The sequence below is a fragment of the Pinus tabuliformis genome, chromosome 9, assembly GCF_031772625.1.
Source record: "Pinus tabuliformis cultivar Carrire ecotype Pingquan chromosome 9, CPIR1, whole genome shotgun sequence".
Lineage (NCBI taxonomy): Eukaryota > Viridiplantae > Streptophyta > Pinopsida > Pinales > Pinaceae > Pinus > Pinus tabuliformis.
Window position 1 is genome coordinate 229,303,301 of NC_142307.1, and position 15,446 is coordinate 229,318,746.

The following is a 15,446-nucleotide window of genomic DNA, read 5'->3' on the forward strand; positions in this document are numbered from 1 at the left end:
CATTTTTCATTTGAGTTAGAGCAAAACTCCACTCATCAACAAAATTATTACCCCTCATTGCTACCGCGACAACATTTATCGCCAGCGGTAGAACTTTACACTCTTCTGCAATTTCTCTAGCAATATCCTCTACAATTTTTATAGGAGCATGACTTGCATTGAAGGCAACTCTGCCAAACAATCCCCATCCTTTTTCCATGGATATGGATTTTATTTGTATGGAGTAGTCATCATTTGCCCCCATTTTTCGAATCACTTCTTTGTTGCGGGTAGAGATTACCACTCTACTACCTTTATAATTGCCCAAGGGGATTCCCAGTTCTTCTTCCAAGTGGACTTGATTCCACACATCATCCAGAATGATCTAAATTGCAATCGAGAAAGATTGCATACCTCAACGGGCAGAGTAATAATGATGGTTCCATTCAACCCCAAAAACTCAAGCTGTTTGAGTTTCCACATCGACTCTGGCAATGATGTTATATTGGTGTAGCTAGATCCAGAACCCTTATAGAGGCCAAAAGGAGTGGATAAAAGTTCACAACATTCTTCGTTTGAACCATCGTAACTTACAGAACTGTTCTATATTGTGGTGCCTTTGTCGAATATGCAGAGATTGAGGTGGAGGAATCGGTGGAGATGTGGATAGGGGAGGGATTGGTTAGTAGTAGAGACGCAGGACGTTGGTATATAAAGATTTTAGTAGAACGTTGCTTGTTTGATCATGTTAGCAATGAGATGTGGTGCATACTGGCCCAAAGGAGTGCATAAAATTTCACATCATTCTTCGTGATATGGCGCTCCATATTGGTGAAAAGGAAGAGAAATGTTTATTTAGAACAAGTCAAAAGCTGGATCGATTTCCTGCAGAACAAGTGATGGACGATTGCAAGAAAATAGCAATTCGCTATTATAATGATACTGCATTTCTGTCCACAAATTTCAAATGTCTAGCAACACTTGGAAATTTGATCTTAGCCCAAAATGAGGGTTTAAGAGAAGTTCCAAATGGCTTCTTACTCAATCTCCCCTCTCTAAGGGTTTTGGGGAGATTGAGTAAGAAGCCATTTGGAACTTCTTTTAAACCCTCATTTTGGGCTAAGATCAAAGTTCCAAGTGTTGTTGGACATCTGAAATATGTGGGAAGAAATGTAGTATCATTATAATAGCGAATTGTTATTCGCTTGCAATTGTCCATCACTTGTTCTGTAGGAAACAGGTTCAGATTTTGACTTGTTCTAAATAAAAATTTCTCTTCCTTTTCACCAATATGGAGCGCCATATCATGAAGAATGTCGTGAACCTTTATCCACTTCTTTTGGCCAGTAACAGTATCATTGCTAACATGCTCAAACAAGCAACGTTCTACTAAAAGATTGAAGCTGTCTTTTGTCTCTGCTACTAACCAATCCCTCCGCTATCCACATCTCAGCATCTTCGACAAAGGCACCACAATATAGAAAACAGTTTTGTAAGTTACAATGGTTCAAACAATCGTAACTCCATTTGAGTCGCCCATAGAGATCTTCATCAATGCCACAGTACATCTTTAGAAATTCAGGATCTACATTTTCATTTGAGTTAGAGCAAAATTCCACTCATTAGCAGAAGTATTACCCCTCATTGTTGCTGTGACAACATTTATTGCTAGCGGTAGACCTTTACACTCTTCTGCAATTTCTCTAGCAATATCCTCTACAATTTTTGTAGGAGCATGGCCTGCATTGAAGGCAACTTTGCTAAACAATCCCCATCCTTCTTCCATGGATAGGGGTTTTATCTATATGCAGTAATCATCATTTCCCCCCATTCTTTGAATCACTTCTCTGCTGCGGGTAGAGATTACCACTCTACTCCCCTTATCATTGTCCGAGGGGATTCCCAGTTCTTCTTCCAGGTGGATTTGATTCCACACATCATCTAGAATGAGCATAAATTTCTTCTCCTTGAGATAATTAGAAAGTTCCCTCTTTCGCATGTCAAGAACATCAGAACTGCTCTGAGCATTAGAACTGCCCATCCCCAGGTTTAAACTGATTTCTTTCGCAATAACACTCTGCAACTCCTGAATGTTAAACTTTATTGAAATAGTTAGCCAAATCACGTTTTCAAACACATTACCTTTCTTGTGGGTGTTAAAGACCATTCTCGGCAATGCCGTCTTGCCAACACCACCCATGCCAACGACACCTATTACCTGAAATTGATGATCTTCCGCATCTTCAAGCCTTTTATTCAGCCACATCTCCGCTTCTTTTATCCTAGAGCCCACAAAGCCAGACTCCGGTACTGGCTGAAGTAATGCCCCTGCTTCTAGTGGCTTAGAAGAAACAATCCCTTGAGTAGAAATTCTGGTTGAAATGGCATTTTCAAGATTGCTGTGGCGCTCAATGATATTTAATTTGCATTCTCTAATTTTTCCACACAATCTGGGCTTGCAGAAGTGGCAATCTAAGCAACCTTTCCATTTTTGGGAGCGTTGTATGACGCTCTCCGCATCTTGCAGGGAAAGTCGGAGCCTTTCCAACCCATCATTCAGAGGGAGACGAATACTTCTTTGCTAATGTTGAAATTGGTTGACCGTGTCATCTAAGAAGACTCTCGCACTACTTAGCTTTTCTTGCAGCAACTGTGTGTTTCTTTCCAAGTGAATAACATCATCTATGGTTTGGACTAGTGGAGAAATAACAATGCTAACAACGCTGCTTATGATGGTGGCTACTGCTCCGGTGCAAACTACCTCCATGACTTTTGCAACGACAAAGCACTATAGAGGGAAAAAGCAGAAACAATATGGAAAATAAATTTTGCAAATAGAGAAAAAGCATAAGCAATATAAAAAAGCAGTGGATATTTGCAATTATATAATTCTTAAGATATGATAGTATTTCATCTTATATAAATTTGTTTTTTCTTTCCTTATTCTTTATATATTTTTAATAAAATTATTCTAATTTTATCAATATTATTTACTGCGATTTTAATTATAAATTTGAAATTTCCTATTAATTTTAATCCCATATATAAATCCAAAACCTCAATCTCATTATTAGTTACTTATCCTAAATCCCTTGCAAATGATATTCTTTCCTTCCTTTGAGATAATAAACAATCTCAATCCCTCTATCTTACCATTCTTATTTAAAGAAATTACCATTCGTATATAAAGAAATATATATTTGCAGATGTCAAAGTAAGGATGAAATTTTATTTCAAAAACCAATGTACCTTAAGGTGGTTTGGTCAAGCCACATACTTCTTTACCCTTTTCATAGTCTCAAATCTTATTTATTTTTTCATTATTCTCTATATATTTTTAATAAAATTATTCTTTACCCTTTTCATTGTCTCAAATCTTATTTATTTTTTCATTATTCTCTATACATTATTTTAACTTAAAATAATTTCCAAAAACCTAATATCATAACACTGAAATAAGTTTAATTCCATATAAATGAGCTTAGAATCCTAATGAATTAGATTTAATCCCATTTATACGGCCAAAGTCTCAACCTCATTATTATTAGTTTCTCTTTCTAAATTCTTTCCTCGATCTCATTATTAGTTTCTCTTTCAAAATTCTTTCCTTTCCCTTGGGAAAGTAAACAATCTCCTGTGAATATGCTTTTACTTTAAAAGATATATATATATATATATATATATATATATATATATATATATTAAACTTCTGGAATAATTTTTTAACGTCGCTATGGTGTTCATATATGAAGTTGATAATGACGTCGATGTCTGAATCATCTTAGTTGATTTGTTAGCATCATCCATATCATATCAAATCCTTGATCTTTGAACAAAAATATACAGTCACGTTAAGAGCATTCTGTGCAATATTAGAAATTTAGATGATTCTGTTACAGTGAGTATGGTTAAAGCCACAGGGTTCCACTCAGGTCGCTAAGATTAGCCCTAAAATTCAGAGTTATCCAAAAGACACTTCTGTTACAAGATAATTTTGGCAAATATAGAAATGTAGGCTACCAACTTTTATTATGGGGGGATGTGCTTTAATTATGCTAAACTCCCTTTGATGTTGATGAGATTATGCGCAGGACGGTTCTGAAAACAAATTACAGGTCAAAACAGAATGTAATATAATTGTATAGTCAGATCAGTTCAACTGGGGTTACTGAAAGTGATAAAGGTGTAGAGGCCGTGGCCCCATAATTAGTAGGGTACGTCTCAACAGGGCTGACATAACAGCTGCACTCATGTACAACCAGCAAAGAAAACAAGTTGAAATGCAGAGAACATCTCAAAGTCAGGGTAGCAGAACAACACTTCTGCTGTGCTACTGCAGGAGAAAAGTTTGAACATACAGCTTATTGGTACACAGAGTATTTGGTAATGGGCATGTCATCAAATTACTATAGGTTGGTTCGCTTAGATTACTTTACTCTGTTATGGACGAATTTAGTATAATTTTGTTTTTTACAGGTTTGATTGAACTTGTAATATGTAGGTCATATTTGATTAAACTGATCTTCAAGCTTTGAACTTTCAGATTAGCAGAAACTATATATGTGATGGAGATTATGGTGTGATAATCTGTTCCAGTGTTACAGGGTCTTCCAGCTGAACAGAGAGGTGAGGCAGTAAACAACATTGTGTATGAATCAAAGAAAAGAGTTCGAGATCCTGTACATGGCTCTGTAGGCGTAATGAATGATCTCCAGAATAAAATAACAGAGCTAAAATCACAAATGGTTTCCACACAAACACAGCTGGTTGATATTAGTATGCGACATGCTAATCTCTTAACCCTCCTTGACGAAGGTTGTGGTCTACATTATTACACGTTTTAGATGATCTTGATCCTATGGAGCTATGGGAGCCAATCTGGAAATGAAGGAAAATGATTCAGTGTTGCTTAATTATTGATATAAGCTGTATGTTCAAACTATTCCATTGCATTGCTAGCCTTGCCTGTTTATTATTCTCCCCCTTTTCTTTCTTCTATCGTACTCGTGTGGTTTTCAGCTCTCTTGCTTTTTATTTTCTTTGGTCACACTCATACTGCTTCCTTCCTTCCTTTTATTCTCACTTTTCCTTTTTTCCATCACATTCTTCCCAAAGAAAATCAGGAGAAACGACCACTGCTCGCTCTATATTAATTGGATTCATTGCTGTACCTATTCACCTCGCCTTCCATACATATTATTTTGTCTGCAAATATCTACTGCTTTTTCATATTGCTTGTGCTTTTTCTCTATTTGCAAAATTTATTTTCCATATTGTTTCTGCTTTTTCCCTCTACTATGCTTTGTCGTTGCAAAAGCCATGGAGGTCATTTGCACTGGAACAATAGCCAACATCATAAGAAGCATTTTTTCTCCACTATTCCAACCCATAGATGATGTTATTCACTTGGAAAAAAACACACAGTTTCTGCAAGAAAAGCTAAGTAGTGCTAGAGTCTTCTTAGATGACATGGTCAACCAATTTCAACATTAGCAAAGAAGTATCCCTCCCCCTCTGAATGATGGGTTGGAAATGCTCTGACTTTCCCTGCAAGATGCGGAGAGCATCATACAACATTCCCAACAACAGAAATGTTGCTTAGGTTGCCGCTTCTGCAAGCCCAAATTGTGTAGAAAAATTAGAGAATGTAAATTAAATATCATTGAGCGCCGCAGCGATCTTGAAAATGCCATTTCAACCAAAAGTTCTACTCTAGGGATTGTTTCTTCTGAGCCACTGGAAGCAGGGGCATTACTTCAGCCAGTACTGGAGTCTGGCTTTGTGGGCTCTAGGATAAAAGAAGCGGAGATGTGGCTGAATAGAAGGCTTGAATATGCGGAAGATCATCAATTTCGGGTAATAGGCGTCGTTGGCAAGACGGCGTTGCTGAGAATGGTCTTTAACACCCACAAGAAAGGTAATGTGTTTGAAAATGTGATTTGGTTAACTGTTTCAGAAAATTTTAACATTCAGGAGTTGCAGAGTGTTATTGCAAAAGAAATCAGTGTAAACCTGGGGATAGACAGTTCTAACGCTGAGAACAATTCTGTTGTTCTTGACATGCGAAAGAGGGAACTTTCTAATTATTTAAATGAGAAGAATTTTCTGCTCATTCTAGATGATGTGTGGAATCAAATCCACATGGAAGAAGAACTGGGAATCCCCTTGGGCAATTATAAAGGTAGTAGAGTGGTAATCTCTACCCGCAGCAAAGAAGTGATTTGAAAAATGGGCAAAAATGATGACTACTCCATATAGATAAAACCCTTATCCATGGAAAAAGGATGGAGATTGTTTGGCAGAGTTGCCTTCAATGCAGGCCATGCTCCTACAAAAATTGTAGAGGATATTGCTAGAGAAATTGCAGAAGAGTGTAAAGATCTACCGCTGACGATAAAGGTTGTCGTAGTAGCAATGAAGGGTAATATTTCTGCTGATGAGTGGAGTTTTTCTCTAACTCAAATGAAAAAAGTAGATCCCGATTTTCTAAAGTTGTACAGTGGCATTGATGAACATCTCTATGGGCGACTCAAATGGAGTTACGATCGTTCAAATGATCGTAACTTACATAACTGTTTTATATATTGTGGTGCCTTTGCCGAAGACGCAAAGATTGAGGTGGAGAAATTGGTGGAGATGTAGATAGGGGAGGGATTGGTTAGTAGCAAAGACGCAAGACACAGGTATGTAAAGCTTTTAGTAGAACTTTTCTTGTTTGGCCATGTTAGCAATGATATTGTCATGTCGATGCTTACTGGCCAAAATAAGTGGATAAAAGTTCACGACATTCTTCATGACATGGCGCTCCATATTGGTGAAAAGGACGAGAAATGTTTATTTAGAACAAGTCAAAAGCTGGATTGGTTTCCTGCAGAACAAGTGATGGACGATTGCAAGAGAATAGCAATTCACTATTATAATGATACTGCATTTCTGCCCACAGATTTCAGATGTCCAACACTTGGAACTTTAATCTTAGCCGAAAATGAGGGTTTAAGAGAAGTTCCAAATGGCTTCTTACTCAATCTCCCATCTATAAGGGTTTTGGATCTTAGCTACACCAATATAACATTGTTGCCAGAGTCGATGTGGCAACTCAAACAACTTGAGTTTCTGGGGTTGAATGGCACCAATATCAGTACTCTGCCCGCTGAGGTAAACAGTCTTTTTTGATTGCAATTTTTGCATCTTCGCGACTGTCGAGAGCTAAAATTGTTGCTATGTACAATAAGAGAGCTGAAAAATCTCAAGCATTTAGATTTAAATTATTGTGACAACTTAGTGGGGATTCCACTTGGAATCTCTCAACTTACTTGTTCAATGACGTGGAATCCCCGCTAAGCTGTCACAGTAATTTAGACCTAAATGCTTGAGATTTTTTAGCTCTCCTATTGTACATGGCAACGATTTTAGCTCTCGATAGTGTCGAAGATGCAAAAATTGCAATTGAGAAATATTGCATACCTCAACAGGCAGAGTAATGATGTTGGTGCCATTCAACCCCAGAAACTCAAACTGTTTGAGTTGCCACATCGACTCTGGTAACGATGTTATATTGGTGTCGCTAAGATCCAAAACCCTTAGAGAGGGGAGATTGAGTAAGAAGCCATTTGGAACTTCTCTTAAACCCTCATTTTGGTCTAACATCAAAGTTCCAAGTGTTGGACATCTGAAATCTGTGGGCAGAAATGCAGTATTATTATAATAGCGAATTGCTATTCTCTTGCAATCATCCATCACTTGTTCTGCAGGAAACCGGTCCAACTTTTGACTTGTTCTAAATAAACATTTCTCTTTCTTTTCACCAATATGGAGGGCCATATCACAAAGAATGTCATGAACTTTTATCCACTCCTTTTTGCCAGTAATCATCCACGTGACAGTATCATTGCTGATATACTCAAACAAGCAACGTTATACTAAAAGCTTTACATACATGCGTCCTGCGTCTCTGCTACTAACCAATCCCTCCCCTATCCACATCTCCACCAATTGCTCCACCTCAATCTCTGCATCTTCGTCAAAGGCACCACAATATAGAAAACAGTTCTGTAAGTTATGATCGTTCAAATGATCGTAACTCCATTTGAGTCACCCATAGATATCTTCATCAATGCCATTGTACATCTTTAGAAAATCAGGATCTACATTTTTTATTTGAGTTAGAGCAAAATTCCACTCATCAGCAGAAGTATTACCCCTCATTGTTGTTGCAACAACATTTATCACCAGCGGTAAACCTTTACACTCTTTTGTAATTTTTCTAGAAATATCCTTTACAAGTTTTGTAGGAGCATGGCCTGCATTGAAGGAACTCTGTCAAACAATTGCCATCCTTCTTCCATGGATATGGGTTTTATTTGTATGGAGTAGTCATCATTTGTCCGTATTTTTCGAATTACTTCTTTGCTGCGGGTAGAGATTACCACTCTACTACCTTTATAATTGCCCAAGGGGATTCCTAGTTATTATTCTAGGTGGATTTGATTCCACACATCATCCAAAATGAGTAGAAATATCTTCTCCTTTAGATAATTAGAAAGTTCCCTCTTTCGCATGTCAAGAACAGCAGAACTGCTCTTAGCATTAGAACTGTCGATCCCCAGGTTTAAACTGATTTCTTTCGCAATAACACTTTGCAACTCCTCAATGTTAAACTTTTGTGAAACAATTAACCAAATAACGTTTTCAAACACATTACCTTTCTTGTGGGTGTTAAAGACCATTCTCAGCAATGCCGTCTTGCCAATGCCACCCATGCCAACGACGCCTATTACGTGAAGTTGATAATCTTCTGCATCTTCAAGCCAATTATTCAGCTATATCTCTGCTACTTTTATCCCCGAGCCCTCAAAGCCAGACTCCTGTACTATCTGAAGTAATTCCCTTGCTTCCAGTGGTGCAGACAAAGCAACCTCTTGAGTGTCACGTATTGATGAAATGGCACTTTGAAGATCGTTGCAGCGATTGTCGATCACTGTATAGTATTTTCTAATTAGTCTACAGATCCTGGGCTTGCAGAAGCTGCGATCTAAACAACCTTGCCGTTGCTGGGAGCGATTTATGATCCCTTCCACATTTCCAATGGACTGTCGGAACATTTGCAATGCATCAGTTACGGCAGCCGGGGCACTTCTTTGCCGATGTTGAAATTGGTTCTCTGTGTCTTCTGTTGGGTCCCTATAATACTAGTGATTACCCCATTACTATTGTAGTTATACCCCTTATTTATATTGTTGTGCCCCTATTACCCCCATATTGTTATTTCTGTGCCCCATAGAATCCCTCTATTGTTATTTTTGTGGCTTTATATTATTATTGTTAGGTCGGCTGGATTATATTGTGACTCCTTAGAGTCCTATATATAGAAAAGAGGTTTTGTCATTTGTATCATCAAAGAATTGTTCATTTATGTAATGTAAAGGAGGTTGCCCCCTCGAAGAGGCTGAATTCTAAGGCGTTGATCTTTCTTTTCTATCTTTTCTTGAGCTGGTTTCATAACATTTGGTATCAGAGCTTTGGATTCTAGGGTTTCGCTGCTCCAAACAGGTCATCGTGGAATTTTCGCTATAAATTTTTTTCTGTGACATTTCAGAAGTCGCAAAAAAAACCCATTTGAGAATAAATCACACTGAACCTTGGGTCCAAATTTCAGAGCTTTTCGCGTGATATTTTTGGAGATATGATCTGAGTAAGTTGGTCTTTTTGAAGACTCCTGAATTATACTCAAAACAGGTGACCTGGGGAAAATCGTCATAACTTTCTTTCTGAACATCGGATTGAAATTTTGTAAGAAGGTACAGAAAGAGAATAGACTATAGTTTTCTTTTATATATTTTTCAGAGTCAAAGGTTGAAGTAGTGACACGTGGCACTTCATACAAGTTCGCTCTACTGAAATAGTCTATAATTAGGTCACTGCGGGAGATTGTCCATAAATATTTCTTGGAGAATCCAATTTGGATCAGACTAGTGGAATTGGAAAGAGGACATACAAGGCTACTACAGGTCACAATTTCAGAACTGGATGATTCGAAATTATAGAGATACATCAGATTCAATATCAGGCTTCTACAAAGTAAAAAAAGGTGTGTAGTTTTTTTTTTTTAATTTTTGCATAAGCTTGGTTTGAAGGAATTCAAAGGTCATAGTAAAGCATTATTATCGGTAACTGATGCCTCAAGGAAAGAAAATGCAAACACCTAGTAAGGAACCTGAAATCTCTAGCATGACTCATGAAGAAGAGGGAGAAATGCTACATGATATATCAAAATTACAAGAACAAGTGCAACAAATGTCACGCTCACAAAAGCTAACAGATGCTAAGATAAATGGCGTGGAATCTTAGATAAATGGCGTGGAATCTAAGATAAAGGGCATGGAAGCTAAGATGGATGATCTGAAGATAGATTTGAGGACAGATTTGAAGACAGACATGGCAGATTTGAAGACAGATTTGACAAATTTTCTACAAGAAATACTTACTAATGGTGAAAAGGTTGTAAAGGAAACTCATGATGTGAACAAAAGAAATGTTAATCATGATTCCATAGACTCTAATGTTGGATCGAAGACCCACCATATTCCAAAAATCGATATGAGGAAGTTTGATGACAAGGATCCCGCCACATGGATATTACAGATGGAGCAATTCTTCGATCTCAATAATGTGCAAAACACACAAAAGGTACGTATGGCAACTTTATATTTGGAACCAAATCAGTTTGTATGGTATCAATGGCTTTGTTCTCGTAAACAATTTATCACTTGGGCAATTTTTACAGAAGAATTGATAGCACATTATGAGGATACAAAAAGCAACACTTTTTTTAGCCAATTGATAAGTCTCAAACAAAAGGGTTCAATAATGGAGCACATTGAGGAGTTCCAAAAATTGAACATAAGGGTAAAAGATATTCTAGAGGAGCATAGGATTGATGTGTTCATAGGGTCTTTAAAGGATAATATCCAACATGATGTGCGCCTTTGGGAACCTGATTCATTAGAGAAGGCATTCAGGTTAGCAAGAAAAATGGAAAGCAAAATTATGGCAACTAGGAAGCATACCATTCACAACTATAAAGACGAAAGTGTTGTTTCCCATAGTCTTCCACAACCTACAAGGTTGACACCACAACAATTGGAAGAAAAAAGAGCAAAAGGGCTTTGTCACAATTGTGATAGCAAATACACAAAAGGTCATAAGTGTGCTGAGAAGAAATTATTCTACATAGATTGTGAAGACGAAGAAGAAAAGGAGCAAGAAAGGTCAAAAGAAGAGGATATATTCCAGGAACAAAGCCTAGATGAAGAACAAATAAATCCGACCATATCTTGTAATGCATTGGCGGGAATTACCACTCCTCAAACCATCAAGATAGAAGGACAAATCAAGAAGAAAAAGGTAATAGTGTTGATTGATTCAGGAAGCACCCACAATTTTATTCATTGTAGGGTAGCAAAAGAATTGAATTGCTTCCTATATCCAGCACCAGAGTGTCAAGTGATGATTGCAAATGGAGGAACAATAAATTGTTCTGGAAAGTGCCATAATATCAAGCTATCCATGGGAGAATATATATTGACTAGCCCATTGCTTTCCATTCCAATGGGAGGTGCGGATGTTGTACTAGGAGTCCAATGGCTACAATCCTTGGGTACGATAGCTTTTAATTTTCAAGAACTTTTCATGAAATTTTCTGTGGAAGGAAAGGAAGTTGAATTAAGGGGTATTGCAGGGAAACCAGGAAAGATAATTAGCTCTAATGGCATGACAAAGCTTCTAAAAAAGGAGCAAAGAGGTGTAATTGCACAATTATGTTCGCTAGATGTTTCCACATTGGAATCATCTATTTCTCCAGATCTCCAAAAAGTCCCGGACAATCATTCCAAGGTATTTGAGACTCCCAAAGGTCTCCCACCTATGCGTGATCATGATCATGCTATTCATCTGATTCCAGGAAGTGTTCCTCCAAACATCAGGCCGTACAGATATCCATATGTCCAAAAAAGTGAAATTGAACGTATGGTTGCAGAAATGCTAAAGGCTGGTATAATTCAACCGAGTCAAAGTTCTTTCTCAGCCCCAGTAGTATTGGTGCACAAGAAGGATGGATCATGGCGCATGTGTCCAGATTATAGGGAGCTCAACAAGCTCACTATTAAAGATAAGTTCCCCATTCCTGTCATTGATGAATTATTGGATGAATTGCATGGATCAATTTACTTCACCAAGTTGGATCTTCGTTTGGGATATCATCAAATCAGAATGAAGATTGAAGACATTATGAAAACGAAATTTAGAACTCATGAGGGTCATTATGAATTTTTGGTCATGCCTTTTGGCCTTACCAATGCACCTTCAACATTTCAAGGTTTGATGAATTCAATTTTTAAACCATTCCTTAGAAAATTTGTGTTGGTATTTTTTGATGATATACTAATTTACAGTAAGTCTTGGAAGGATCATGTTGAACATGTTGACAAGGTGCTACAACTATTGGAGGAGAAAAAATTATATGCAAAAAGATCCAAATGTTTCTTTGGAGTCCAGGAGGTGGAATATTTGGGTCATATTGTATCTCATGAAGGAGTTAAGGTAGACCCTAGCAAAATTAAAGCCATTAAGGAATGGAAAATCCCCACATCCATAAAGCATCTGCGAGGATTTCTTGGGTTGACAGGGTATTATCGCAAGTTCGTTAAGAATTATGGGAGAATAGTAGCACCTCTAACAACATTATTGAAGAAAGATTCATTTTCATGGACTCCGGAAGCAACAAAGGCCTTTAAACATCTTAAAGAGGCAATGTGCCAAGCACCAGTCTTAGCTACACCGGACTTCACAAAAACCTTTATTGTGGAATGTGATGCTTCAGGAAATGGAATTGGTGCTGTTCTAATGCAAGATGAAAGACTCATTGCTTTTGAAAGTCGTCCAATCAAGGGAAAGTTTTTAAGCAAAGCTATTTATGAGAAGGAAATGTTGGCAATACTCCATGCACTTAAGAAATGGCGACCCTACCTAATGGGAAGACACTTCAAGGTAAAAACGGATCATGATAGCCTTAAATACTTTTTAGAACAAAGATTATCCTCTGAAGAGCAACAAAAGTGGGTCACAAAGATGTTGGGTTATGACTTTGAAATCATCTACAAAAAAGGGAAGCAAAATGTGGTGGCAGATGCACTCTCAAGAAAGGATGAGGATATGGAAGCATTGTTGTGTGCCATTTCTATTATCCAACCAGATTGGATAAACGAAGCAAAGGAGGAATGGAAGAATGACGAAGAAGTGTGGGCACTTATTCGAAAGCTACAACAAGATTCCAGTACTTCTGATACATTTAGCTGGAAAAATGATTCGTTATGGTACAAAGATCGCTTATACCTCTGTAAGAATTCCCAGCTAAAACAAAAGATTCTTATGGAATTGCACACTTCTCCCTTAGGAGGGCACTCAGGATTTTTAAAAACTTACGACATGGTTAAGAAGGAATTTTTTTGGGATGGCCTTAAATCAGATATTCAAAAGTTTGTGGCGGAATGTTTGGTTTGCCAACAAAATAAAGTTGAAACAACAGGCAGATCAACATCGCAGTGAAAGAAGTTTTGATGTAGGTGATTGGGTATTCCTACGGCTACAACCATATAAGCAAATGTCCCTAAAGCAAGCTAAGAAGGATAATAAATTATCACCAAAGTATTATGGTCCGTACAAGGTGTTGGAAAAGATTGGTACTATGGCATACAAATTGGAGCTTCCTGCAGCTTCTCGATTGCACCCAGTTTTCCATGTTTCATGTTTAAAGAAGGTTATAGGTGACAAGCTCCCAGTTCAAACAATATTGCCAGAACTTGACGAGGAAGGAAAAATTATATTGGAACCGGAAGCAGTCACAGAAACAAGAACTCGACAGCTACGAAATCGATCAATTTCAGAGTATCTTATCAAGTGGAAGAACTTATCCGCTGAAGATTCCACATGGGAGGATGAGAATTTTATGCAGAAGTATCCAGAACTGCTCAAGCGTTGAGGACAACACTTTTTTGAAGGAGAGGGGCATGTTGGGTCCCTATAATACTAGTGATTACCCCATTACTATTGTAGTTATACCCCTTATTTATATTGTTGTGCCCCTATTACCCCCATATTTTTATTTCTGTGCCCCATAGAATCCCTCTATTGTTATTTTTGTGGCTTTATATTATTATTGTTAGGTTGGCTGGATTATATTGTGACTCCTTAGACTCCTATATATAGAAAGGAGGTTTTGTCATTTGTATCATCAAAGAATTGTTCATTTATGTAATGTAAAGGAGGTTTCCCCCTCGAAGAGGCTGAATTCTAAGGCGTTGATCTTTCTTTTCTATCTTTTCTTGAGCTAGTTTCATAACATCTTCTAAGAAGGATCTCATCGTTGTTAGCTTCTCTTGCAGAAGTCGACTATTTCAATCCAAGTGAACAACATCTTTTATGAGTTGGACAAATGGACCAATAACAACTTTGCAAACTTCGCTGATGATGTTGGCTGCTGCTCCACTCCCAATGGCCTCCATGGCTTTTGCAACTCCAAAGCAAAGCAAAGCTGAGTAGAGAGCAAAGGCAGAGTATGCAAAAGAATTTTGCAAGTGCAGAACGATTATGAAGAAGCAGAAATTTGCGCCCAAAAGCACTGAATGTATCTCAGGTGAGGTGGATTGTATGTAGAAAATGAGCTGCAATGAATGAAATTAATAGAGACCTGATAGTGGAATCAAGAAACAAAGCTCACTTGTGACAGAAGAGGAAAAGACAGAATAAAACACCATGGGCCTCACTGCTCAGTACTTTTCCACGACCATCTTCTCAATGGACACAACCTTATTCATGACAACAATTTCCATGGAGTAAAATGGTGGGTAGTTTAGGAACTACCCAAAACATACCCGTAGCCGTTAGGAACTACAATGTCTTAAGAAAATTACCTTTAAAGGAAGAGAGGAGGAAGAGTGTTATGCCCCCAAAGTCACTCCATCTAAGTTACTAGATGTTGTTCAATCACTTTTCGTTCCTTTTTCTTAGCACAAGTTGGCTCCATGCCATGAACAAAGCTGCTCTTGAATTTATATTATTGATTCCTCGGTGTCTCTCTGCAAAAATTGCCATTGCCAAAATGTATAGAATTTGGAGTTTGGAGTTCGAATGGATATGATGTTATGAAAGAATCAAATGATCGACCTGCCTGCTAAGCTGCTAAACATCTAGGCAGGCCTGCCTAGTACATTTTGATGTGTAACTACTTTGAAACTGAGATCATTAAACAACCATTTGATTTTCGTTTTGGAATGTAGGATGTACTCAGTCTGATACTACAGGAGCCAAGTCTATCTTGGGAATAACTCCGGGATCAGTAAGCCAAGCATAAGCGTGTTCTTGTTGCATTCAATATCTGCCAAAATAGTCGGCATTAGCAAATTCCAGCACTC

The 15,446-nt window shown here is 37.8% G+C and overlaps 2 protein-coding genes across 2 annotated transcripts; one reads left to right on the forward strand and one right to left on the reverse strand.

Annotated features, from left to right (window-relative positions):
- Positions 1–1,780: 1,780 nt before the first annotated feature.
- LOC149148016 (putative disease resistance protein At5g63020) lies at positions 1,781–2,245 on the reverse strand. Its single transcript, XM_089442044.1, has one exon. The coding sequence runs from the start codon at positions 2,243–2,245 to the stop codon at positions 1,781–1,783; it is 465 nt and encodes a 154-aa protein (XP_089298170.1).
- Positions 2,246–5,787: 3,542 nt separating this feature from the next.
- LOC149148017 (putative disease resistance protein At1g61310) lies at positions 5,788–6,621 on the forward strand. The gene is made up of 2 exons (XM_089442045.1): positions 5,788–6,160; positions 6,299–6,621. The coding sequence occupies exons 1-2, from the start codon at positions 5,788–5,790 to the stop codon at positions 6,619–6,621; spliced, it is 696 nt and encodes a 231-aa protein (XP_089298171.1).
- The last annotated feature ends 8,825 nt before the right edge of the window (positions 6,622–15,446 follow it).